The sequence below is a fragment of the Passer montanus genome, unplaced genomic scaffold (assembly GCF_014805655.1).
Source record: "Passer montanus isolate IOZ18808 unplaced genomic scaffold, ASM1480565v1 scaffold44, whole genome shotgun sequence".
NCBI classification, from domain to species: Eukaryota; Metazoa; Chordata; class Aves; order Passeriformes; family Passeridae; genus Passer; species Passer montanus.
The window spans coordinates 4859468-4886819 of record NW_024369262.1 but is presented as its reverse complement, the minus strand read 5'-3'; the positions used below and the strand labels follow the sequence as shown (position 1 = coordinate 4886819).

Genomic DNA, 27352 nt, shown 5'->3' with positions numbered 1-27352 from the left:
TCTGCCCTATTAACTAAACCAAACCTGTCAGTGAAATCCAGGACACCTAAACCAAGGAAACTTGGTCATCAATATTGCCAAAATTGAACCAAAAGCCTTATGCCAAATACTGCCAGTTAAAGAAATTCAAGTGTCCTTCCCACCCTTGCAAGCAGTGCCCAATTTAATAAAGATGAATTTATTTTATAAAGAATTTAAATCCTATTGATATGAGCATGTTCACAGCTCTGGAGGGAGGGACCCAAAATCTTATTTAGATGAACTTCTATAGAAAATGACCAGCAAATAATTTAATTTCTACTCTCAAACAAAAAGTATCAACACCTGTGAACCACTCTTTAGATTGTAAAAATCCTGCATCTTCATATGAATGTAGGATGGCAATGAAGCATCTTCTTGAAAATCAGCATGTTTTATTACAGAAAAATCCTGGCTGTTTTCATTGCAGAAGATGAAAGAAACATTAAAATACTTTAAAAAAAAAGACTGGGCAAGAGTCAAAGACCTTTGTGTACAATTTACATTTTGTACATTACACGTAAAAGGTGCTTGTAGGACATACAAAAGAAAACAGGTTTTGACATGAATAAACACAGAACCCAACCAACAGCAATGAGATCCTCTCACAAAAGGAAAACTTAAAGAAACCTCAAATTTTTCTCTCAAGAAGCTTCTCATCTTCATCAAATATCAAAATGTGCACAGCTCCTGCTGGAGATTTTGATGTAAGAAACTGGAAGGAACCAAAGTACTGGAGAATAAACCTGTTTGGGTATTTAGGCTCAATCTGTCTATGACTTGATCTGCAAAGATGCTGTTCTACATGTTTTACTAAAAAAACCCAATCTGACAAATGCAGAAAACCATAATTTGGTTGTATGGGAGTTTGGCTTTCTGAGGAAAACCCCAATTATTTGACTGTATTTAATGGTGGATTAATTAAATCTGTAATGGACAAACCAATAATTGCAGGTCAGATCCCTGCTTGGGTTTCTATTCAGAATTTCCAGCCATTATGTCCTTCAGCCATGAACCCAGGAAGAAGAACCTTCATTCTATCTCCAGAAAACTGCACATGGCAAAACCCTCCCAGTGAAAAGCCCAAAGATTTAATGAGGAGTGGAGCTGAGGGAAGTTCTGTCCATGAGGACAAGGAAGGTGCAGCTGCCCTGGGGTGTTCTGAGGGCTGCCCAGCACAATTCCCACAGCAGCCATCAGCAGGCGCCACTACTGCCCAGCAGAGAGGATGACACACCTTTATTTCGGGATCTGGAGAGGCTGATTTTCCTTTTAGGGGTGTCCACCTCCTGAGCTGCCACCCCTAGAGCAGCAGCTGCACTGTCCCTGCCCCTCACACCTTCCATGGTTCCAGGGGGAGCTCTGCCAGCCTCAGTGTTTTCAGTGCCAGTCTGTGTTTCTGAGGTGCTGCTGGCACCAGGATCAGCAGGGACAGTGGAGCTCCCAAATTCCACCCAACTCCCAGGGGCACAACAGGCTGGAACTGGGGGCTCAGTTCTCTGCTCCTCTGGCTCTGCATCATCATAGAGCTCTGGGGTGAAGTAAATGCTTTCATCCTCATCCTCATCTTCACCTAATGCTGAAGGCTCAGCTCTCCCTGCTGCTGAAGGGAACTCCCTGCAGGGCTCAGCTGGAAGCTGATGTCCTTCAGCACCTGGGGCCTCAGCACCCTTCACTGAAACATGAGCTGTTTCCAAGCATGATTCTGGTCCACTTGGTTTATGTTCTGCAATTAATGATGATTGGCATTGATTGAAATGATCAATAAGGCCACTGGGCCCATTCACATGCTGCTGGCTGCTGCTGGCTGTGGCCCTGCAGTTCTGGCCTACAGGAGTTGAAGTCAGGGGGTCAGAGCAGCAATTCTCTTCCACAACATCAGCAGTGCTCCAACCATTCATTTCTTCTCTCTTTGTTTTAATTGCTGCCATTTTGGGGGAGCAGTCCTTGTGTTTCCTTCTCTGTTTTACATGGTGAGAATGGCTCTCTACATCAACTTTCTGATCACCTGTGACAAATCACAAAACATGATTGAATTGCATCTGATTTACAGCATGTTAGCACATCAGAATTACCACTGGTTTAGAAGATTTACAGTGATTTTACAGCATTCATTAAAAACAATAATACAAACAAAAGCCCAGATGTTATAACTATCTTTGCACATGAGCTGTCTTAATTAAATGAATAGATTAATAGGTCTATAAAGGTAGAGTATGACTGGATTTGAAATTTTTGATCTTTATTATTGTGCTCTTTCTTGATTGTAATGGAATCAGAACCTTTCCTAAAATTTAGGCATGGATTTTACTTGTGAAGCTGGAACTAGAGATCACATGGAAGGTGTCTCACAGCAATGCCTAAACAACAGATGTAGCTTGAACCAGGGCTCAACTTGCAATAATGCTAATCTTGATGTGTTTCAAATATATTTTAAATTATCTTCATAGTGCTCAATGGAAAAAGAAATTAAAATGGAAACATTTTTGATTGTACTATAAACTTATCAAAGATTACTCTTTAAGACAACCAGATGGAATGAGAATTAATTTCAGTCTGCTGAGCACAGCTCCACCACATTTGTGAATAATTATCATTTTCCACGATAGCACTTCTGTAATTTTAAAAACCATTTGTTTCCTCCAACAAAGACTCAACTCCCCATTAGAAATGGCCAGTGGAAATGCACATACTCAGTTTCCCTGCTGCCGTGCTGTCACTTGGCCGATCCCACGCTGCGGGATGAACCGAGCCGACGCCGGCAGTAAAATGCCCTTCCGAGGCCACGTTCTGCTCCTGGCTCTTAGCACCAACACCAGGGGACAGAGGAGTGCTGGCCTCTTGCTGAGAGCCCTGGGAGAGGTGCCTGGGCTGTGCAGGGAGCTCGGGGCTGGGCTCTGAGGGGGGCTCCCCCCCGCCCTGGTTGCGCAGGGCGAAGGCGCGCAGGGACTGCAGGGCGCTGCCGAAGCTGCCGTGGTGCTGCACCTGCTGCCGGATCCACTTGGACAGTCCTGGGGGAAAAACACCTCACTGCAAAAGAGCAGCACCTGCAGCAGCCATTCCCAGCCCCAAACTGCACCCCAGCGTGGGGCAGCTCTCTGGCCACAGAGAGGAACACAACTGTCCCAGGGGAAGGGCAGGGAAAGGGCAGGGAGAGAATGAGAAGCAATTTTTGTCTTCACCTGGTGCTGGGAACATGCAGGGTATGGAGATTTGTACACCTAAGGGTGGCTTCTTAATTAGCCAATGGTTAATTAATCAATGGTGTTTGAAGTAAAGGACCAATGAGGTCCATGTGTATCTAACAGCCTATAAAAGAACAATGGGTTTCTTAATAAAAAAAATATTGATCAACCTTCTGTAATACATGGGGTCTCATAATTATTGATCAACCTTCATACATGGAGTCTAATTACTGATCAACCTTCTGTAATACATGGGGTCTCTGATAATTATTTATCAACCTTCACACATGGAGTCTAATTACTGATCAACCTTCATACATGGAGTCTATGCTAATTATTTATCAAGCTTCATACATGGAGTCTATGCTAATTACTGATCAACCTTCACACATGGAGTCCATGCTAATTATTACCTGGCCAGGAGCCTGTTACAGTGATACCCTAAGAGTGCAAATATTTCTGTGCAGGTACAGTCCCAAAGGTTTCAAGAATTTGCTCATGAAGCTACAACAATTCCTCCTTTCCAGGGCTGGGAACTTGATTTATTCAATGGCAGTATTCTGATAAGCAAACTAAAACTATCCCTCTTTTTCTATTAGAAGCCTTTCCCTTTTTCACTACTCTTCTTTTCAGGTTCAAACTGCTGCCTTGCATGAACATCATTATATTTCTTTGTTGCCTGGCTGTACATTCTGCTTGTTATCATGAATTATTTAAAAGTGACTTACACAGAGTGCAGCTATTTATTATCATATTAACAGGGTCTGATAAAAATTTGAATATAATGAAGCCTTTTACAACTTTGTGTCAGATTAAGTAACAGTAACTCAGAAAGAATCACAACTGTTCCACAACTACAGGTTTTATTATAACCTGCTCCTGTCAAAATAATCAAAATATTGAATATCAGATGTCTTGAGCATAACAGCTTTTTAGAGCACACAGGGGCCAAGTAAAAACTGATTTCCTCGATTTTATAAAGTGTTTTTGAACCCATTTAAATATTCTTTGTATATCAATTAAAAAACAGAACCAAAAAAAAAATCAAACCAACAACAGCAGAGAACTTTGCTCTTCTGTGAAGTTTTACTTTATAGAGAAAGAAATCTTACCAAGTCTTGAACATATGGATTATTTGTGCTCCTATATGAATTTCTAGAGTTTCCTTCAATAATTTTGATGTGTTTTTAGTAGATCAGAGAAGGAGCTGGACTCAACTGCAGCAGCTGAGCTCCACCTGCTGACTAAGGCCAGCATGGGCTGGTGAGCTCAGCTCTGCCCAGCAAAAAGGGAATAACAAAGCTGAAAACACATTCCTAAGCAGTTTCTATTTTAATTTCATTTTTTAAGGTTGTGTACAGGATCTGTTTTATTTCACCTGCATTTATTTCCACCAGTATAAAACTACAAACAGAAACCCCGTGTTGTATATTGAATATTCAGCAGTTCAATTTCTGTTCCATGGTTGGGGCACATTCTGACCCTTCCTACCCACCTGTATTTGCACAGCCACATTTCTGTAACTCGGAGTTTTCAGTATTTTTCAACATTAGGAGTTTCTCCAGAAGATTTTTACCTCTTACCAGTTATGTATTTATTGGGGTTCTTCCTGAAGCGGTCGTCAACTAAAATAAGAGCCCCCCAGTCATTCCTGTGCCTTATACACCTAAAAGTGAGGGGGAAAAGAGTATTTATGTCATTAGAGGGCACACAGCAAAAATCTGTGGGAATTGGGAAACAGAAATTGCTCTGAGTCAGTTGGAATAAGCAAAATTATACAGGAGGTGCTCTTCTACTGGATGCACCAAAAATCCTTGTGGATGTCACGGAAGCTTCATTTTCCTTCAGCTGCTGAATGTGCATGAAAACAGCTAAATTAAAAATAAAGCACACAAATATTCAACAGCCAATCAAACATAATTCATTTTCACTCTTAACTGGGCAGGGTAAATATTACAGAGCTTCCTGCCAGCTTGGTGGAATGTTCTGGTTTTATCAAAATCCTTCCCCACAGCTCAGGTTAGCAAGGGCTTTGGCTCGTGGTTTGATAAGGAATTTGTACCTTTATGTCAGAATGGAAGCCTATTTTCTCCATTTTAGACCACCCAAATAATAAATTAAACAAGAAGTAATTGTCACTAAAACTTGATTTAAGTTCAAGCTGATTTATTTCACTGCTGGTATTCCACAACTGAGAGCTTTCTCAACCTATCTGAATGAATGCTCTTTGATTCCAAAGAGGAATTTAAGAAATCAGGCTTGTAGCAACAAGAATCCACCATGAGATTTCCTAATGTTACAATTTCTCTCAATTTTCTCTCCAAGCCTTCATTTATGTCATCACATTTGCATTAGGACTAACTGAAGTTTTCCAGCTGATGTTTCTGTGGCTCTGCATCCATGACAGATGCACAGCACCTACAATAGACAGGGATGACAGCTCTAATCTTTATTTATATGATAAATTCTGTTGAAGGAGGATGAATTAATTCTACCTTGTTAATAACATTTGGGGGAACGTTTCCATCTAAGAAATGGAAGCTATACCACTTCTTCTAAATCTGGGAAGAGATCAGTGAGCACAATAATTGAATTGACCTTTTGCAAAGGTCTGAAAAACCCCACTGCTATTTCTCCCTTTCAAAAGTACTTGTAGGCTAAATATCAAACAACTGTTCTGAGCCCACTGAGAGTGTGAACAATTAGTGCACTGGAAAAGTCCTAAGCATCTTCATTTGCTTTAAAGCTCAAGAATTATTTGTCTCTGTGCTTTTTTTTCCTTGTATATCTGGACAATGAGCAATAAAACTTTAACTAAATTGAAGTGGGTTCTGAATGTAAAACAAAATCTCTGAATTGTGACAACGCACAACAGGCTGAAAAGCAGAGAATTGTCAGCACAGAGCAGCTCAAGAAGAAAAATGTGCAATATGAGAGGTTTGGCCTCACTTACCCCTCTGTGCTAAAAGTGGGGAATAAATCCTTAAAGATCTCCCTAAAAAAACCTTCTACAAATTCCTATAGTTTTAGTTATGTTTATCTCACCTTCCCAGGGCTTGGTTGAGAGCTCTGTAAGCTTGAATTTCATACCATTGGCTCCCTGATAAAAGGCCTCTTGTACTTTTGTGCTGGTCATTGTACTTCCTCTTTAATTCAACCTAAGAAGGAAACCATAAAATATTTGGTTTATTAATGCTGTTGAAAAGGAGATATTCTAAAAGGGGAAAACAAGCAAACATTGATTACAGAAGAGAATATATAAATTGTGTTTCAACTCTATATTTTGTACACTAACCAGTTCTGGCTTCTGAAATTGCCCTTAGCTGTGATCTGTTCCAATAATTTCAATGTATTGACATGAGCACCACACACTCACCCAAAGCTCTGTGCCAGTGAGAGAAGCATAAACTGTTCAGACAGGTGAAAAACCCAACCCAGGTCCAGGCAGATGGACTCCAAACCCAGATTTATGGGCTCTTCCAAAGGGAAATGCCCCACTGGAGCTGTCCCTTTGTCACAAAAGCCACTCCTCATCCCCAGCTGGGACCAGCCCCTGCTTTTCCCCAGTGAGGGCTCAGCAAATCCAACTTTTCCTCCTTGACAGAAGCTGCAAAAGAGCTTTGGGGACAGAGGGGTCTCTGCCAAGGAGCAGGAGTCAGAGACACCAAGCAAAATTCCCAGCTTGGCATCAGCTCCTGAGGTCTGGAAATGTTTCACTGCAGAGCACGGGGAGATCAGGCAGGGAAAAACATGTTTTCTTTTTTAAAAACACATCCCTGATGCTTCAGAATCTGGAATGAACTGCCCAAGAAATCCCCTCCCCAGTCAGGATAACCACACGCGATGCCTGGTCTGAATTGGAACAATTACAACATTATTTCTATCAAAAGGTTTTATTATTATAATTCCTATTATTCAGCCAGGGGAATTGAATTATTATTTTTTTAAACACGCATAAAACTACACCAAAAAGGGTCTTTCTGTTGCTCTTTTGCAGAGTATTAACCTTTCTAAACTGACAAGTGAAAGGACACGCTTCAGGAGAGAAAACAGCAGACTTCTAACCTCTTCTGACAGGTAACTTTCAAGTTGCATTTGGATAAGAAATTTTATTTTATGTACTTATGCCCTTTAAATTGCCTGTCAAATTTACAAATTCAATCTTTACAGCCAGAAAGTAAATTCAGTTTGATTTCACAGATTTAATATTTGTTCCAGTCACTCAGAATTTACTGACTGGCATGTGAGGTTTCCTTTTTAATTTTCCAAACAGAAGATGATTTCTTCTGAATGGTCTGTGAACACTAAACCATTCCTTAAAAAGGAACTTGGCTTTATCTGTGCATTTCTACAAACTGAACTACTACCTGGAGAAAGAAAAGGGTACTGCTCACCTCTGGAAATGAGGAATGATGATGGAAAAGTTCACTGCAGCCTTTAAAACATAACCATTGACAATATTCTCCTGTGTGTCTTCTGCACTTGTCTTCTAGTCCTGGTCAGTTTGATAACAATTTATTTTTTGGAAGAATTGTGTTTTCAGTAAGCTTATGGCCATTTGGAACAAAAGGAGGTTTAGCATCCCCTCACTTTGCCAGCAGACTGTGCAAACATTGTTGGAATAACTGCTCCTGTGTCTTATGTTGAAATTTTAAATTATTTTTACCTTATTTTTAAATACCTGCATAAACTCACTGAAGTAGCAATAAAATGCAAACCAGTCAGGTCATCTAAATAAAATACATTGCTTCCACATTCTTCTAATACATGCCAGTGTTATCCAGTTTCCTGCTTGTATGCACACCACCAATGACATTTCATTGCTCAAATTATATTAAAAATATAAAATGGGGTTAAATTCACCCAATTTTTTAATATAAAACCCCATGAGTTTGGGGGGTTTTAACCCCAATCCCTTGCTCTAAGGGTGTAACACATCTCTAAAACTTCCTTCTGTTAATTTTAAAAGAGTTCCCAGGAAAGAAGCCTTCTGTCTCCTCCCTCTCCTGCCTCAGCAGAGATGTGGGCTCAGCTTGCAGGGGGAGGCTGTGCAGGTAAAAGGCCAGGGCCTGTCATTTTAATGCAATCAGAATCTATTTCATTGTGGACCTGCTGCATCCCCCCATCAATTCCAGCCAGATTCAAGCTGACATGTTACATATGTGAAAAAGCCAGTGCCTCCTGCTAGCAAATATCCACAACGTGCAGGAAAGCACAGGCTAGAAGGGATTAGTGAAAATGTCAAAAGACAGCCTTTTACTTTTACCTGTTCATCCTTAAAAACATCCTCCCAGCTCTGGGGCAGGATTTGCAGACAAAGAGCTGCACAAGGCCCCTGGCAAGCTCTGCCATCCTGTAGCTGTCACCCAGATTAGGCTTTGATCTGTCTGGGAGGTCACGGGCACAGCCACGCTCACTGCGAGCTGCCCACGTTCCACCTGCAACCCCTCCTGCTTTCAATGCTTAATTACTCTGACATCTTTCACTCTGCAGCATTAACTGGGAAACAGCAGCGAAAAAAGAGAAATGCCATGAACAATTTTTTTTTTTTTTGAAAGGATTGGAAAGATACTTGGAGGCAGTTTGTGCTACAGCTCAAGTGTATTTTTCAAATAGAATTAGCAATAGAGGTTTTTCTCCAATGACAACAATATTAAATGACATTTGTTACATTAGATTTTAAAATAAGTTACCTGTGGTGATATTCCTTCATGTGAAGAACTCAGACTTATTCAGGATATAAACTGATTTATACTGTGTTGACCATGCATGCTATGAGTTAGTTCACAGCACAAAGCTGAGAAGAGGAACTCAAAAACTACAGCTTGGTTTTGACCCCCAAAATAACCTGCAAATTCACACACAAACCTGCAGCCTTGTAGCAACACACCAGGCTGAGCCAGGTTTATTCAGAATACACAACAGTGTTTAACACCAAGGTATGCAAATATCAATCTATGATGGACTAATTACTTCTAAAGAAAAATCAATCAGGATGTGAAGTGCCAGTACCACGACATGAAGGTGAATGGGGTAACATCTCCAACTGCCTCCTATTTGCTCTGGCAGGTTAAAGGAAGAGAAAAGAGCTGGAGAAGGCCAATAAAGCTGGGCCTGTGTCCTGCATGGACAGGTGGAGGTGGCACATCCACACCTGGATCAGTCCTGCCCTCCCCTCCCCAGCTCTCTCCTCCATGGAAAGGAAAACCAGAAAATGGATAGAAACATTTTCTGCCATTCCACTAACTTGTTTCTCTGGTTTTATGAGAGGAAAAATAGTAATGAAAACAAAGACATCATCCAAAAAAATTTTTTTAAGTTACATTCATGTTTAACATCTACTAATTCCCCACGTCTTAAAAACAAACAAGCAGAGAAAATAGCAGGTGGCCACTGCTCTCTTCCATCCCAAAAAAGACATAAAAATGGTTTTGAAGCAAATCTCCCATCCTAAAAATCTCATGTGCCCACTTAGAGCCTCTCTTCCACCTGAAACAGCAATAATTAGAATTTTTCAGGAACACACTTGCCATCTACTTTCCTCCTCACGAATGCCAAGGAACCATAAAAGTTTGTGAGTGCAGGAAAATTAAAGACATGAAAACCCATTTCTCTTTTACATCTGAAAATTCTTCAATAGAACAGCACTGAAGAGTGCAGGATTTCACTCAGTTCAAAAGCAGGAGCAAGGCTGGGAGGTTTAACACAGATAATGCACACGTAGGGAGCTGGCTGAGTCACAGACCCAGCCTCAAACATCCTCACCCTCACAGGGCCACTCACAGCCATGGCTGAACACAATATTCCCATTTAGCAGCCCACAGGAAAAAGGTCTTTGGCAGGATTTTGTCTTTAAATGTTCCAAGCATTCCAAGTGCAGTGTTAATATAGAAATAATGTGGAATAAGCAAATGCTTATTAGCTGAATTTTACTAGATTCTCTCAATTACAATAATTTATTAACGTCATTCTAATGAGTTCATAGAACTAAATAAAGTCACTAGACACAAATAGAACACTTCTATTTTCACATATAAATACCATATTTCCTCATAAAACAGCAAGAACTCCCCCAAACTGCCAAAGAGACATGATCAATATTTGTACTGCTCAATTACCATCAGGGTGCTGTTACACACAAACTGCTCAGGTGACCTTTTCTGCCTGAAAATTTCTATGTGCACTTATCAAAATTGCCTTCCTTGAATAACACTGAATAAAAAAAGGAAGCAATCCAGATCTCAGACTTGCTCTGTCTCACAGGGGACATGGAAATATTTTGGGATTGAACAGGGCAATGTGAATGGGGATATAATCAAAACTAGTTCCTGAGATAGAAAAAATGGCACAATCATACAGTGCAAGGGATGGTTAAGCATAATAATAATAATTTAAATTAAATGTTAAAATAATAATAATAATTTAAATTCAATGTTAACATAACAATAATTTGCTTAGAAATCCTGCTTTTCCTAGAATACAGTAAATAAGAAATAAATGTTTTCAGCAATCACACAGCACAAGATTCTTTCTCCTTTCAAGGGACACAAAACATATAGGCTTAAAAACTGCCACAAGGACTAGAAATTCAATATTGAAACACATCATTATTCTGAAATGATAGAAAGATCCCAATTTGTTGAGATAGAAGTGGAAACTTCAGCCAAAGAGCTGCAAAATTTTTGTATCATTAAGTTACATAAAGCCCAGAAAATTGTAATTGAAGTGATGATTTCCTTGGTGTTAGAAGTGAAAGAATAAAGGAAGTACTGGAAAGAATAAAGGAGATGTTCCCCCCATGGCAGCCAGGGGAAATAATTCCCAAAAAAGGCAAACTCCAGCAATGCCACTGCTGCCAGCTCCCAGCCTCAGCGAGTTTATCTGCCTCTGCTGATGTGAAAGGCTTGGACTTTCTGCACTTTCTGCTGTTTTGGTCAAGTTCTGCTGGCTGCTCCTTGATGAATTCACTCTCCTGTACAGGATCAAAAGCCACCTGGAGAGGTGGAGGGGCAGGAGAGCTCTCTGGGCAGGGACTCTGCACCCCAGAGCTGCCCACTTCACCATTTCCAGCGAGCTCTTTCTTCTCAGCTCCCCAGGGAAGAGCAGTAAATTATGCCTTGAACTAAACAAGTCACACTTGGCTCCAAAATCAGATTTTCCTACCTCTACTTTCAGGTCCCAGAGGTAGGCAGAGGAAATCCTGGTCACAGCCAAAGAAGTCATTTTTGGCTCTGAAATAAATTTTCCTGCTTTACTCCAGCCAAACTCTACCATTGAGAGCACCAGAGCTTTGAGCAATCCTTGAACATTTTCTTTTATATTATTTTGTTTTAGCAACCTGATTCTTCAGCAATATGAGACCCTTTGCAATAACACAGAATTAGGGGTTGGCCTCTTTCTTCAGTCAGTTTTGTTTATAATCAGGTCCTACTTGTGAGCCTGAATCATTTCTTTCTCCCTAACCCTGACAAAGTGGTTTAGACTCTTCTCTTTGTGAAAAGCAGTGAACCTAAGATACAATATGCTTAAAAATGTTGAAGTGAAACTAAATTATTATCTTTAAAGCCTCCACAGAAATAACTGTAACTTAGAAAAGCACAGAGCTACTTAAGGAATTCAAATGTTTGCCACTTAATACCAGGATTTGGGGCATGTACTTAGCACAAACATATGGAAAAACTAAAATTGGATATTATTCATCACACTTGACAATGAGTCTCTTGCCCAAGATTGATGTCTGGATCCAAAATGCTACACTTCAAAATATCTAAGGGAAGTTAATTAGCAGTATGTTAGCATCAGATAACACTTCTGTGGGATTATCCATCTCTTGCTGTCACATTATTTATGTTCTCTAATACTCCAGCTCAATCAAGTTACAAATCATAAAACATATTTAGAAAGCAGGTTGATCACAGACAAGTCCTATTAGTGGAGATGAGCCAACATCAAGCTGCCAAGGTAAAATATTGCTCTCCAAAGGTGCAGTCCCACAGCCCTGAGCATTAAAGGGATTACTCACACAAGTCAAAGCTCTGGGCAGGAGTAAGGGGTTGTGCAATTGAGGCTTAAGAGGACTTTTATTAACCCAAAAAGCAGACATTCAAATGTTTTTTCAGGTAGAAGCCCAGCACTTTTTAGTGATTTAAACCAATCCCAGAAGCATGTAATTCATGGCTGTTCCAAGGGAATTGTTAATCACTTGCATTTCCTATTTTTAAAGGATTGCCATTATCAATCACCTTATCAGTTTGCTCCTCTGGTACCTCTCTGAGCACCTACTGCTGTGTGAGAGCCACAGATGCACCATTTTCTGTCCAAGCCCAGCCTGGCCTGTGCCACTGTGGTGTGAATTTTATGTCTGCTGAAAACTCAAGGTCCTCCCCATTAGTTCCAGGCCTTACCCAGCTTTCTGCTACAAAATCCAAAGAAACACCAACCAAATGGTGTGTAACTATTCTCTAAATGTAACTGTTTAATTTGGGAATTTCAATTCCTTTCCTAAGCTGAAAAAGATGTTTAATCTTCCAAATTTCTTTTCTATTTGGAAGAAATTATTAATAAACCTTCTTCAAAGTGACCATCCTTCACTTCCTCCTTCTTGCAACTCAGCTGGTAAAAAAAAATGAGCATTAATCCAGAATTTTTTGGGATCTGATAACCCTAAAGCCGTGAGCAAAATAAAACCCTGGCCAATCTAAAGACAATTAAAATAAAAGCCATTTCCTCAGGCATCCTGCAAGGAGCTGTGCAGATTCATGCTGAGAGACTGGGGCCTGCCCTTCTCTCATCCAGAATTGATCACTGCAGAGCTCTGGGCATTCCCAGCTCTGAACACACACTCAGACCTTGGGCTGTTTGCAATTTGGCAGCTTCTGTTTCTAGCCCTACTGAAAAATTTAGAGGTTTTCTTCAGTCTAATTTTAAAAAATAGTTCAACAGAACTCTGATTTCTAAAATATAGTTATCAGAAATGGGCTGTAGTGCCTGTGATCCTGTTGTTTGAAATATTTGGTTGACCTCAAGGTAAAATCAAACCATAATCCACTGTGAAGATAATGCACCCATAACACATTATTTTCAACCTAATTTTGTATCACTTAGGACCCAAACCCATTGAAATCATTTGGCATTAATTAAGTTCCAGCCATACAACAAAGGATTTCCTAAATACCTTGCCAGCACATGCCCCTAAAAACCAGCATTTCTGACTCCAGAAAGGAGCCTGAGCACTCCTGAAATGTGAATTTTTACACTACAGTGGAGTGCATTATATTTCAGGAGGACAAAGAATGTTGTGGCTGAGTAAGAGCTCCAAGGAATTCTGCAGACACTGGAGAGCTGCACTAACACAGCCTCCCTGGCCCTTGTAGGATGTGGTTTTTCCCAGCAAGGCTGGAATGGGGCACATGCTGCAGACAACAAAGAAGCCTTTGCTTGTTCACTTAAGCTCAGAACACATCTCTCAAACCAAAGCTGAGTCTGTTTGGCCTTTCAAGTGCAAACCTATGATTTTCTTGTTTGATTTGGCATGAGTGAGAACCAGGACCCAGCTGCTCCTGGTATTTATTTATTCTGTGGTCCTTCACTTTGTTTCTTGGCCCCCAAAGCTCTCAAAGGAGCACACAGGACAGGGCAGTGCCAGGGCCTGGCAGCACCTCAGTGGCACAGACCCCTGGAAAGAAGTGGCATTACAAACCACCCAATAATAAACCTTTTTTTCAGTAAGCAGAAAGCCTAGAAAAACACTTTTCTATATTTATTGGCTTTCTTTTCCTTTCAGCTCTGCTCTAATGGAACATCATCTCTGTCAGACAAGCCCTGCTCAAGTCAGAAGGAAGGAAGTGTTGAGGTGGGCAATTACACAGCAGTGCAACAGGATGCTGCTTTCACCACCTCCTGAAAAACACAAATACTTTCAGATTTATTTCACTGCAGCCATTTCCAAATGCTATTTTTACAAGGGCCTTACAAGTTTTTGCCTGAAGTTACACGAAGCTTGAATATTCCAAATAGTGCTGTCCTCAGTATCCAGGAAGAGTTTATGTTGTGTCATAAATTCATGGTCAAAACTGCAAGCTAATAAAGCAGCACAAGCTTGGAAAAAGTTTCCAGTTCCACTCTGTGCTGAAGTGAGACAAATAATTACACAGAAGAAGGCAATGGGATTAGAGAGGTGAGATGGTGCAAGCAGTGGCACATGCACAGTTATATTGTAATATAATAACATAATTTAACTGTCCTCAGTATCCAGGAGGAGTTTATGTTGTGTCATAAATTCATGGTCAAAACTGCAAGCTAATAAAGCAGCACAAGCTTGGAAAAAGTTTCCAGTTCCACTCTGTGCTGAAGTGAGACAAATAATTACACAGAAGAAGGCAATGGGATTAGAGAGGTGAGATGGTGCAAGCAGTGGCACATACACAGTTATATTGTAAAATAATAACATAATTTAACATAATCCTTATCTTCCCACCTGTTTTCTGCAATAATCTGCCTTATTTAAAGCAGTATTTGTATTTAAAAAAGCAGTATTAAAAGTTTTTATTTTCTGCAATAACTTGCATTATTTAAAGCAGTGCTCCACCTCTTACCTGTGCAAGGTCACTCAAAGAATTCAAATGGGATGGAGAGAAGTTCAAAGGTGAACAGAGAGAAAAGGCATTTTGTGCTTAGTTTTAAAGCTGACATAAAAATCTATTTTGTGCATATTTTGTGTTTTAAAACTGTCATAAAAATCTATTTTGTGCATAGTGTTTTGAAGATGACACAAAAATCCATTTTTTACATATTTAGTGTTTTGAAGATGACAGAAAAGTCCATTTTTTGCATATTTAGTGTTTTGAAGATGACACACAAGTCCATTTTTTGCGTATTTAGTGTTTTGAAGATGACACAAAAACCCATTTTTTGCGTATTTAGTGTTTTGAAGATGACACAAAAATCCATTTTTTGCGTATTTAGTGTTTTGAAGATGACAGAAAAGTCCATTTTGTGCACATTTCGTGTTTTGAAGATGACACACAAATGCAGCCAGCCCTGGAGCGTGTCCTACCTGCAGGTCCCTGACGTTTGGGAAGGGGATCCCGATGGTCACCACTGCCCTGGCGTTCTCGTCACAGAAATCCAGCCCCTCACTGACCTTCCCTCTGCACACAGCCACCAGGAGAGCCCCATCTGCAAACACAGCAACACTGAGCATGCCAGGAGGAGCTGGGCATCAGGAGAAACCTGCACCAAAACCTCTGAAATATGGGATAATTCACTGGCTGAGAGGGTGAGTGGCTGTAAAAACAGAGGGATGAGATTAACTCCACTTGGATCAATAATATTCTGATTTTGACCAGCAAACAGCAAAATAATTTTTATGTAATGCAGGGAGAATTAATTATGCAAGAACAATGTGTATCTACAACAAAATGTAGAATGTTAGACCTTGAATTTTACTTGAAGAGTCTGCATCAACTATTTTGAATGAAAAATGTACCTTTTTCTCCTTTACATTTGATTGCATCATAGTAGATCTTCAGCAGCTCATCAAAGTCACTCTTGGCCCCCCCCTGGGGCTCTGCAATGACTGTTTTAACATCCTCCAGCTTCCTCCACAGGCCAGTGTGCATCCAACGATCCTTTAACTTGTCCAGCATCTGAAAACCAACAGAAAAAATCCATCACCTGAACTGCTCAAATAAAGCACACAAAACCATTTCTTTTAGTGAAGTTACATTATCCAGTTTTTGTATTTGTAAATGCAAGTTTTCCTACCATGCACAGAACCTCAGTGGGCAGCACTTGGGAAACAGTGGGGGGCACTTCTTTTGTTAATTAGAAATTATGAAGATTTTTGAGTTGTCTCAGCAAAACTCCCTAAATCTATGACAGTGGCCATTAAAGAGCATCTTATGGTATTCCTCAAGTAGAGGCATGTCATCCAAAAAAAATGGAAGTTATCTGTTTTTCTGATTACTAAGCGAGATCAGAAACAAATTCCAAATTAATTTGAAACAAGGCTTTATATCTTGAATTTCCAGAACATTTCAATACTTGAAAATTCACATAGAGAAGTTGGGAGAGGGAGTATTGATGTAGGATTTACCAGCCTCTGTTCTTGAAGAGCCCCTCAGCTTTGTTACACCTCCCAAATTCTGAACTGGGCACATTTCACTCCAAGTCAGAACATGTTCAAATAAACTCGTCCCATTTTTAATGCAAATATTGAAAATGCTGCTTTACAGAAATCAGAGTTTAAAATCAGCACAGAACCTGAACTCAGCTGGGTTGGGGTCCCTTTGCAAATGCATCAATTCTACACTGAATTTCATCAAGTCAAGGAGCAAAGAAGTTTCTCCTTGAGCTGCACAGTGCTGCCCTTGAGAGAGGGGCAAGGCAAACAATTCCAGGGTGAGCCAGGGAGCTCTGGGTCAATGGACAGAATGAAATCCTTTATTTCACCCTTTGGCTGCTCAGTGATCTTTGGTGTGCTGCTGGCTCTGAGCAGCTCACAGATGAGATTTCAACTCAGACTCTGCAGGAATCTGTGCTCTCCCTGTGGCTGCACTTCCCTCCACTCCCTGCTGAAGACTTTTGCACATTTTGCTGCAGGCTACACAAACTGCTCCATCTGGAAGCTGCACTTGCCCTGCTTCATTCCTCCAAAAGCCACAGCATCCCTCCAGTGCAGCCCACTTGTTCCAGTGCACTGCAGCCAAGATCCCAGCACCCTGAATGGGTGAGTGTTACAAAAATCATCTGTCCCATGGCCAAATCCACAGTCTAAGTGCTACAGTGAAGCAGAACTAATGACAACCAATTGTTGTCACATTTGAGAATTTATAGGAAACTGGTTACAAGGCCCTTTGCATTTTTCATGTCCTCACATTAAAGATCTGAACTCATTCTCTGAGATGAAGAAGTTGGATGGGTTCCTCGCAAGAGGGGACAAATGCTGTTATTTCACATTTTCCCTGTTTTGTCCCAGCCTCTGCTCAGGGAATTACTCTTGCTTTACTACTGATGTGACACCACTAGCAAGCAAGCACAGAGAGAGTAAGTGATGAGTAGTAGGAACAGTTTCCCCCACAAACAGCTGTAACTGCAGAATAAATCGTCTCTGCTAAACGTGTCTGTCCTCCTGTCTGTCCCCTTCCCTCCCAGCTCTGTCATTTCCTGGCAGCATCCTGTCTGTAATCTCCTTTTCTAGAAAGGTCCTAATCCTGTGACTGAGCAATGAGTGTCCATCTTGCCATGCCAGCCTGCCACTGCAGCCTCAGTTCTTGGATGTGATGTGGAGATACTGCTGGGAAAGCACAGATTCAAACACATTGCAGCTCTGAGTCCATCCATTTGGGGTCTGCCAGGGACTGTAACACCATTAACTTCCACATTTCACTGCTGCTCCTGTGCAGCTGGGGCTGCCTGGGCCCACTCAGCCCTCCCTGCTGAGCTCCTGGCACTGCCAGGCATGCCAAGGGTAGAGAGAACATTGGGTGGAGCTCAATTTCACTTTTACATTCATAAACCATCCAGCCCTTGACTTCCTAGGGTCACCCAACCTGATTTTCTCCTCTGCTCTTGTCCAGTCCCCCCATGGTATTTCTCACCAACACAGCCCTAGGAAGTGTTCTTGCCAGAAGGGCAAGATTCCTCACAAAAAGTCCTTAATCCCTCAATTCCACTGTATTTCTCTCATATTTGAAAGAAGTAAAATTTATATTCAGAACTGCAAAGATGGCAGGAGAAAACCTTTATCCAAATTCTCAAGAAAAGATCTTTTTGTGGCCTCCCCAGCCCCTCCAGCAAAGTCTCTCTTGGACCAGGCTTGAGCTTTCTTGTTCCATTGACAGCAACCATCACAACAAAAATCTGTGATTTTGATGGAAATATGGGAATTATTAATGAAATCTTTGGCAAGAATGGAACAATTCATTTCATTCACACAACAGCTATTACCTCTTCCATTAATGGAGTTTGTTAGATATGGAAACTTTCCCTGTATCCACAAAAACACAGGACCCATGGCATGGACAGACACTAAAACAACAAGAATTATGGAGCTGACTGAATACAAATAAATAAAATATAGAACACACACATGCCTCAGAAGAGCCAGGAACCAAGTGCGGGTTTCTCATAAAAAATTATTTCACTTTGGGTTGGAAAAGTGCAAATGGGAGCAAGATCTGATGCCAGCAATCACAGGAAGGAACCATTAATGCCCCCAGCCCGTCACTCCTCCCACCCAAGGGAATAATAGTTCCTGCACTGGAAGGCAGCCTGTGTATATTTTATTAAATCCCTTAAAAATGGATTCTCAAATGGTTTATTAACAAATGGTCTTCCTCCAAGAGAGCAGAAAATCCTGTTAGAAAGAATCTGTCATCTCCCCATGCACTGAGGGATGGTTACTGGGATAGCTTTTCCCTTTTACTCCTTTCTGCAATTTCAAGACACCTGTAAGCTATGAGCCATGAAAACCTGGGGCTCAGTGTGCAGCTCTGCCATCCCTCCCTGCCAGCATTGCTTTTTGAGCAGTTTTTGGAGTGTTCTGGAAGTCTGGGGATGGGGGGAGCTGTTTCTTCCTTCCATTGTGCTGCACTCCAAGGCCAAACCCCCCAAGTTTTTGGAGTGTTCTGGAAGTCTGGGGATGGGGGGAGCTGTTTTTTCCTTCCATTGTGCCCACAAAGGAGCAGCTTTGCCCCTTTCCCTTTGCTGCTTTGTTTTATACAGTGCCAAAAATCACATGAGGGGGCTCCCAGGTCATGAGGCAAAGCCAGAGATTTGTTTAATGTATTTCACCCTCAGGCAAGTTGATTGTGATTTCCACCATTGGATCAAACTGAACTTGGGAGTTAATTTCAGGTTGCTGGGATGTGCTTTTCCTGCAGGATCCATCACCTCCTGGCAGGGAGGTGTGCAGTAGAAGATAGCTGAGAAAGAGGAGGTCTAACAGAAAATTCTGGCTTATTTAACTCTTCTCCTGCTAATTTCTTTACATAAAATATTCCTTAAATATTTTAGCATTGATTCATGTCATGAATAGATCACACCTTGTCAGCAGAGAAAAAAAGGTATCACAGCAATAATCAAAAGTGCTTGGGGAAGAAACAAGACACCCAAAAATATCCAAGGATGCTCCAGAGCAGTACAGGACAAAGAGGATAATGACCTAAGGAGCACCTGAGAGCAGAGTAAAACAGCTCTGACTTTACTGGGGAGTTCAACAACTCTTAACTATTTAAAAAGAATTATCATTGCATTGTGTCTTTGTGCACCTGTAAAACTACAAGCTGTCTGGAGAAAAGTTACTTTAAGGTGAACAGAACTTCCACAAACATCTTGTAACCCTTCTTAAAAATCTGCCATTATACCCTAAAATAACCCCACTCCTTCAAACTTTGCTTTTTTTGTAATGATATGAAGTTGCACTTTTCATTTTTATTCAAATATTCAGGTAGGTGGAGGGGAGAAAGGGAAGAGCCATTAGGTTTTTCTTAATAAAAATCACAGTATTGGCACCACTGTCAGTGCAAAAAGTCTGAGCTCCCCAAGGAGCAGCATTGATCTAAAAGCCTTTCCCCCTGTTTGCTCCCAGTTTGCCCCTTTCCCTTTGCTGCTTTGTTTTATACAGTGCCAAAAATCACATGAGGGGGCTCCCAGGTCATGAGGCAAAGCCAGAGATTTGTTTAATGTATTTCACCCTCAGGCAAGTTGATTGTGATTTCCACCATTGGATCAAACTGAACTTGGGAGTTAATTTCAGGTTGCTGGGATGTGCTTTTCCTGCAGGATCCATCACCTCCTGGCAGGGAGGTGTGCAGTAGAAGATAGCTGAGAAAGAGGAGGTCTAACAGAAAATTCTGGCTTATTTAACTCTTCTCCTGCTAATTTCTTTACATAAAATATTCCTTAAATATTTTAGCATTGATTCATGTCATGAATAGATCACACCTTGTCAGCAGAGAAAAAAAGGTATCACAGCAATAATCAAAAGTGCTTGGGGAAGAAACAAGACACCCAAAAATATCCAAGGATGCTCCAGAGCAGTACAGGACAAAGAGGATAATGACCTAAGGAGCACCTGAGAGCAGAGTAAAACAGCTCTGACTTTACTGGGGAGTTCAACAACTCTTAACTATTTAAAAAGAATTATCATTGCATTGTGTCTTTGTGCACCTGTAAAACTACAAGCTGTCTGGAGAAAAGTTACTTTAAGGTGAACAGAACTTCCACAAACATCTTGTAACCCTTCTTAAAAATCTGCCATTATACCCTAAAATAACCCCACTCCTTCAAACTTTACTTTTTTTGTAATGATATGAAGTTGCACTTTTCATTTGTATTCAAATATTCAGGTAGGTGGAGGGGAGAAAGGGAAGAGCCATTAGGTTTTTCTTAATAAAAATCACAGTATTGGCACCACTGTCAGCGCAAAAAGTCTGAGCTCCCCAAGGAGCAGCATTGATCTAAAAGCCTTTCCCCGTGTTTGCTCCCAGGATTTTCTCTGTGAATAAGCACTGCTCCAAATCAAAGTGTGTCTCCAGTGGGCTGGAAACGGGTTTGAAGGGTCAAAGAGAAGTTCTGCAGGCAGGCAGCACAAACCTGCAGAGGAGGCAGCAGGGGCTGGGCAGCACGAGCTGGGCAGCACGAGCTGGGCAGCACGAGCTGGGCAGCAGGGGCTGGGCAGCAGGGGCTGGGCAGCAGGGGCTGGGCAGCAGGGGCTGGGCAGCAGGGGCTGGGCAGCAGGGGCTGGGCAGCACGAGCTGGGCAGCAGGGGCTGGGCTGGCCCAGCCAGGGAGAACAGGGGGCTCTGATCCAGGGGGAATGGAAGGGGGCTGGCAGATGGAGCCTGGCACCCCAGGGAGAGCCCTGGCACCCCAAAGGGGAGCCCTGGCACCCAACAGGGCTCTCATCCCCCCATGTGAAGAATATGAAATGCCATACTACACCCCCCACCATGGAGAGTGCCCCACAGACCCCAGTGCTGCTCCAACCATTGCTCTGTTTGTATCTGCTCAGAAAACAAAAGGTGGCACAGCCAAACAAAGAGGCTTTTTTTAAACTCTGAAAACCCTTAAATTCAGAGAGACTGCCAAGAAGAAATGCACTTCCCTTGCTTTGCTACAAAATGTTTCCCACCATTTGGGCTGCCTGCAAAAGAACCAAGCCCAGGTTGTTTTGTACCACAGAAGAACCCAGCCTCCACCTGCATCAGCTGCCTGCCCTCTTCCTTTCAGTGCAAAAAAATATAAAACTTAAAAAAACTCATCCACTCTGCCAGGTTCCTTCTGCAAACTGAAGCTGGTAGATGGAGGACATCATCATTTCACTGGAGCAGTCCTGTGCTGGTCCCAAGGCCCAGGGGTTTTCCTCTGGCTCTGGTTCCAGAGTTCCCTTTCAACCTTGCAGGAGCAGATCTGCTGAGTCAGCTGCTTTCTCCAGCTGGAAGTTTGTGTTCCAACCCCTCTGGTCCCAGGAGAATCACCTGGATCAGTGTTCTACTCCCATTATGAAAGGATGGGACTGTCCCTATGTCAGTGATAATCCCAAAACATATTGAGACATTAAATCAAGGCATTGCTTAAACAAAGTGGCCTTAAATTCCTGTTATTTCAACTTAAATACCTGGAGAGTGGATCTGGCCACACTTCACCCACTTTTTTTGGTATTACAGGTTCCAAATAAATTAATTTTTTCAAGGATTAAGATGGTTTGGAAAAGTAGAGAATTAGCAGAAGTTGTTTGAGAGTTCTTGAACTAAAAACTTTGCCAAAACTTGGTACCAAATGACCCAGAATCCTACAGGCAACTGAGCTCCAGGAATATTGGAACTCTTCATTTTGGGGAAAAAAAGAAGAATTTACAAAGAGTTTACCAATGTGGGGTCACAGGATCACTAATTTATTCCATTTTCACCTTTAGTTAAAAGACAAACAAACCAACCCCAAAACAACAACAAAAAAGGGCCTTAGAGGTTAAAAGTGAACAGAAAGGAAACAGGAATGAAATGGGAATAAACAGGAATGAAATGGGAATACAAGATTGAAGGGACAAGGACAAACTGCCTGGAAGGATTGCTGTGAAAGGAAAATTGAGTTTCCTTCCAAAAACAGGAGGGAAAATATTTGGGCTAACTAACCAATAAACTCTATGTGCATTACCCCAAGCTCTGAAATGACTTTTTAACAGTTCTAGGTGCTGTTCCAAACAGAACCATGAAAAGCAAAATGTCCCTCAACAAGAGCAACGAAAGAAAACAAAGCAAGCAAAGAAACCCAACCACACTTATCAAAATCACCAAAATTTTCCACACTTGGAGAAGGACTAGAAGAATATTCATCCACCTCTGGGCCACAAGTCATTTACCCAGCTGGCAGAAATAATTTACATTTCACCTCTTCTTCTTCTTAATCACCCCACACACTTTTGAAAAAGTCATTTGAATGATATTTTTCACCAAAAAAATAGAGAAAAGCCTCAGTTTTGCTCAACACCCAGACACTTGCACTGCTCTGGGCTGGGACTCCAGCAGCCAAGAATAACTGAGGCCATTGAATTATTGAAAGCAGTTGTTTGCACTCAATTAGATTTTCATGAAAGGTTAAGCAAGAAACTGATTCACAGCCCCTCCTCATGTTTATGGGAGGGTTTTCACACAGGAAAAGGTATTTAAAATTCATTCATTTGAATGACTGAGCCAATGCAAAATATATATTTTTTCACTAAAAAAAAGGTATTTTAAACTTCAAATTTCATTTTCTCAGCTTCTAACAGATTCAATTTCAAGAGAATGAAATTTATCTGTGCCAAAATATTTCATTTTTGAAGTAAAATTTATTTTCAAAATAGAGCTTTAAATTCCCACTGTTAATAGGAAACTGGAGAGAAATATTAAATATCTATATAGATACACATACACAGGGAAATCTTGTCTTTATGGACCAAAAATAAATGGATTTAATGCAGCATTTTAGTGGAAACAGACCACACTAGGATGTTACTCATTAAGGAGGGGCTCCAGCTGCACATTTCCCATTTGTTGCACCAGGGGCATCACCCAGCAATGCAGAGCAGGATTTTGAACCTGCCTGGTTCCCTCAGTGCTAATTCCAGGTGAATTCCTGCCTCATTCCCCTTCCCAAAGAGTCACAGAAATGCTCCATAAGAGCAAAATAGAAAACACTAAAAAAAATTCAATTATTAATCCAAGGGGCTGTGCAGGGACGTGGAGCCATGGCACACATTTCTTCTGATATTTTACATTTCTCCCAGAGCTCTGAAGGAAGATCAGACACTGAGCTGTCCCAACAGGTGGTCAGGGAATCTGTCCTCAGCACCTCTGGGGAAAAGCTGCCCTGGACTGGAAAGCTACAGCACTCTGCTATTTCAGATTTGTCTCTTAATCTGTTTCTTCACAGCAGAAAATGAGTTTGAAGGATAAAACTTTAAATCATGGAGGTGGGATTTTCAAGACTTTCCCTGGAAAAGGTGATTTTTCAAATGGAGAAGTATCATACTTATTTTCTCCAGGAGAATTTTTAACAAACATGAAATAAACCCAAATATTTAGGACCAAGAATGGTGTTGAGATCCCCACATATGGTGGGAAACGTGGGGTAAAATCTGTGCTCATCCACACAGACACTGCAGGGGAAATAAAAAATAAAAGGAAGAAATGAAAGAGATGAAGCTACTGTGCAACTCAGCTAAGCCCTGACCACAGAGAAAACCTCTGTATTATGAACAAGGCTCTGATCACCATGTGCACACTGCAGCACAATAGAAGGTGAATAATTCATCATCATTTTCACAGGCAAAGTATGCACCACTCAGCCCGGGGGCAGCACGGGGATTGCACTGGCAGCGTTTTTCTTTGGGGACAGTGACAAAGTGGTGCTCAGCAGCAGGAACCTGAAGCACTGAAGTGTGTTCCATGTGCCATAAATCAACACTGCAGCCACGGGATGTCTCTCTGGTCCCAACATTCCATCAATTTTTCAATAACCCCCTTAAATAATGGAACACGTGAACGGCGACAACAGTAATGAAAAATGAAATGTTTTGCACGCCAAAGACTCTAAAATAACACTGTTAATATGTTGCTTCTGCAGCTAAAGAAGCTTTTTTAGAGACATTTTCTCCCCAAAACCCAACATGTTTGCCCCCCAAAGAAGCTGGAGAGTTTTTGTTCAGTGTTTGAGCTCTGTGGCAGCTGGTTAGGAACAGCCTGGTTCAAACCAGGGTTTCTTTTGTGGTTTTAAAATGAACCAAGACAACAAATTCTGTGTTCAGGAACTGCTTGTACATCCACCCTAGGCTATCACTGCACCTTCCCATCCCAGCGAGGGAAAACCCTCCATGCACAGAGACCTCTCCAGAAAAAAAAAAAGATTTTTAAAAGGATTGTTTAAATTCTGGTCTGGAATAAAAAGGATGAACTGGCCACGGATGAAGTCAGCACCTCCACTGCTGCTCTTCCCCAGCCAGAAGCCAAGCTCAGTCATCTCTGACCTCTTTGTTTTTTCAGAATAAAGGGAAAAAATAAGCCCAGGTTGTGTTAGTGGCACAGAAGCCCGGGGAGAACTGAGCCAAGGCAGGAGCAGCTGAGGCCGGGCACGGGGCCAGCCTGGCACCAGCAGCTCCTGGCAGGGGACCCTGCCCAGCCTGGCAGGTGACAGCTCCGAGCTGCCTCTGCTCCCTTCCCAAGCACAGCAGCAAGAGCTTCATGTGCCTGCACCACATCTATCAGACAATTCTAAATAAATACATAAATGAGCCAAGTATTGCTTCCAAGTTCCCTTCTCCCTCCTTCCTTTCTGTCCCCCTAAAAGAAAAAAACAGAAGGAAAAAAATAACAAATAATAAAGACTTTTCTGATTCTTAGGAAAATAATTTCTCACCTAACGGTCCTGTCCCCCTAAAAGAAAAAACTAGAAGGAAAGAAATAAGAAATAATAAAGACTTTTCTGATTCTTAGGAAAATAATTTTACAAATTTTTTTTGCCAAAAAATTGGCAGCAAAAGCTGAAAATGAAGTTTTCACTGTAGCACACTGCAAGTTGTTTTGAAATATTTTTGCTAAAAATTAGTCCATTACTGTGCTGTAAAATTAATCAAAGTGCAATGAATACTCTTTAGAATACATCACTCACTAATTAAATGTTATCACACAGGAGCTTGCTTACCCTTTCAGAAGGTAAAACTGAGTTATGATTTTTCTAATTTTCTAAGACATGAGTTGTTGGCTCCCAGACCTCCCAATGATGTCAAATTTCTCTGAATTTAAAATAGCCCAAGTACTCCTTTCAATACAGTAATATTCAGACTTGTATGAGCTGTTACACTGCTGATGCAGAACATGCTCCCTAAATAAATCCTTCCCAGTTCTTTTCTCTCATATCTGGGTTTTTCACACGTGAAGAAGTCACATCAGGCACTGAATCTTCCACAGACATGGAAAGGGAGCACCAACTCTGCAGGTTGTAAAGTTCAGAACACTCATGTTGGAATAAGCTGGGCAGGATACACCTTCTCAAGAATGATGTGCTTGTGGATATTATTCCCTGTTCACAACTGCTCTCCTTCCCTTTTATTGAAACCTCCTGAGGAAAAAGACATGTTCACTCTGTTATTTACTGTCAGGACTCCATCATTCAGAGTGCAAACTTCTTGACTGTGAAAACTCATTTTCAATGCAGTTCCTACATAAATGAGAGGAAAAATATGCAAGCAGCAAGTGTTAATTACAAGGGAAATTGGAGCATGTGTTAACGAGCTACAACAATTCAGCTTGCAGCACTTTGACAAGTCAGTGCTCAGAAGTGAGAAACAATAATAGATTTTTCGTTTCTTTTCCTGATGCTGTCTGCTCAGGGTATTTAAATGAACAGTGCAATAAAATATTAAACTGCCCAACTCTCAGGGTGTGAAATTCACAGGCCAAACACTCATCTGCCAGCATGGCAGATAATTTTTTTAGACACAATATCCAATAATCTGCCACGACTGTCGCTCCGGATCGGGCTTTGTGTGACGAGCAGCACCAGCAGCAAGGAGCTGCTCTGTGTAAAAAGCAAGTGCCACAGGGCACCTGAATTATTGCACAGCCCTTGCTGGTGACCACAGCAGCTCAGCAAGTCCTGAGCAGTGTGTTTGTTCATTCTCTGCAGGGTGGAATTCAGAGAGAGCATGTGGGACCCAAGGCACGCGTGGGAATTTCCTCTGGGGTGAGGAGAATGTTCCAGAACAAGGAGGGACAGAGGGAAAGGGTCCCATGGCAGGGAGAGCAGCCAGCTCCAAGGCCAGAGCTGCTGAGGCTCTGCACAGCACCAGGAGCCACAACAGGGCATTCCTTTCGTATCACCTCACCCACATTTCCAGTCACCCAGAATATTCACCTGAGTGCCCCTCCAGTTGCTTGGTTAATTCACAGTCAGACAGAGGCAGTTCAGGATGCTGCAACCTCACACCAACAGCTTCAGAACATCAGCCACAGTGAAAAAATCAGGATTTCCAAAGGATCTTTATAGATTCTCCAATTACAGTCAACCACTGGAAAACGTATTAAAAAAAAAAACCAGAAACAAGAAAATGTTTCATCCCTGAGACTGAAAACAAACAAAAAAAAAAGAATAATCTTGGAATGTGCAACATCATCTCTTCCCTTGAGCTGTCTCTGACACTTCTCTGACCTCCTGAGGAGCCACCACAGTTCACAAAGCCACCTGGAAACTAACTAGGAAAAAAATGAATAAAAAGGATAAAAACTTTTGCTTTGCTCAGGAGATGCAGAGAGCAGCACAAGAACAGTCAGAGGGAAGGGGGGAAGAGCCTGCTCACCCAGCACAGGCTCCCAGAGCAGCTCCTCTAAGGTCTCAAAGCATCTCGAACATTTGGCTTGTCTCCAATTCCCCAGAAATCAGGAAAATCACCCCCTAACTGCTGTGTACCTCCCTAACCCTGTCATACTATTTAAGGAGGAAAACACATTTTGCAATTATCCAGATTGTCAGTTACCATCTCTGAAGACAAAATTTTATCTTGGCCTGCTGTTGGTAACCAAGCAATGGGGAAAAAACAACCACCAAAAATAACAAAACTCAGACAACTCAAGGTCAAAAAATTCTAAATTAAAACCTTCTAATAAATGATTA

The 27352-nt window shown here is 41.5% G+C and overlaps 1 protein-coding gene across 1 annotated transcript in view; it reads right to left on the bottom strand.

The window, feature by feature from the left end:
* Positions 1–506: 506 nt before the first annotated feature.
* The window catches only part of BRIP1 (BRCA1 interacting protein C-terminal helicase 1), a 47412-nt gene continuing 20566 nt past the window's right edge, over positions 507–27352 (bottom strand). Inside the window, exons 15-20 of the mRNA XM_039720963.1 lie at positions 15691–15850; positions 15259–15380; positions 6249–6361; positions 4787–4869; positions 2712–3029; positions 507–2026 (exon numbers count right to left, since the gene is read on the bottom strand). Of these exons, the coding sequence (XP_039576897.1) occupies positions 1215–2026; positions 2712–3029; positions 4787–4869; positions 6249–6361; positions 15259–15380; positions 15691–15850 (1608 nt within the window). The 3' untranslated portion in view covers positions 507–1214. The remainder of the gene's footprint in view (positions 2027–2711; positions 3030–4786; positions 4870–6248; positions 6362–15258; positions 15381–15690; positions 15851–27352) is intronic.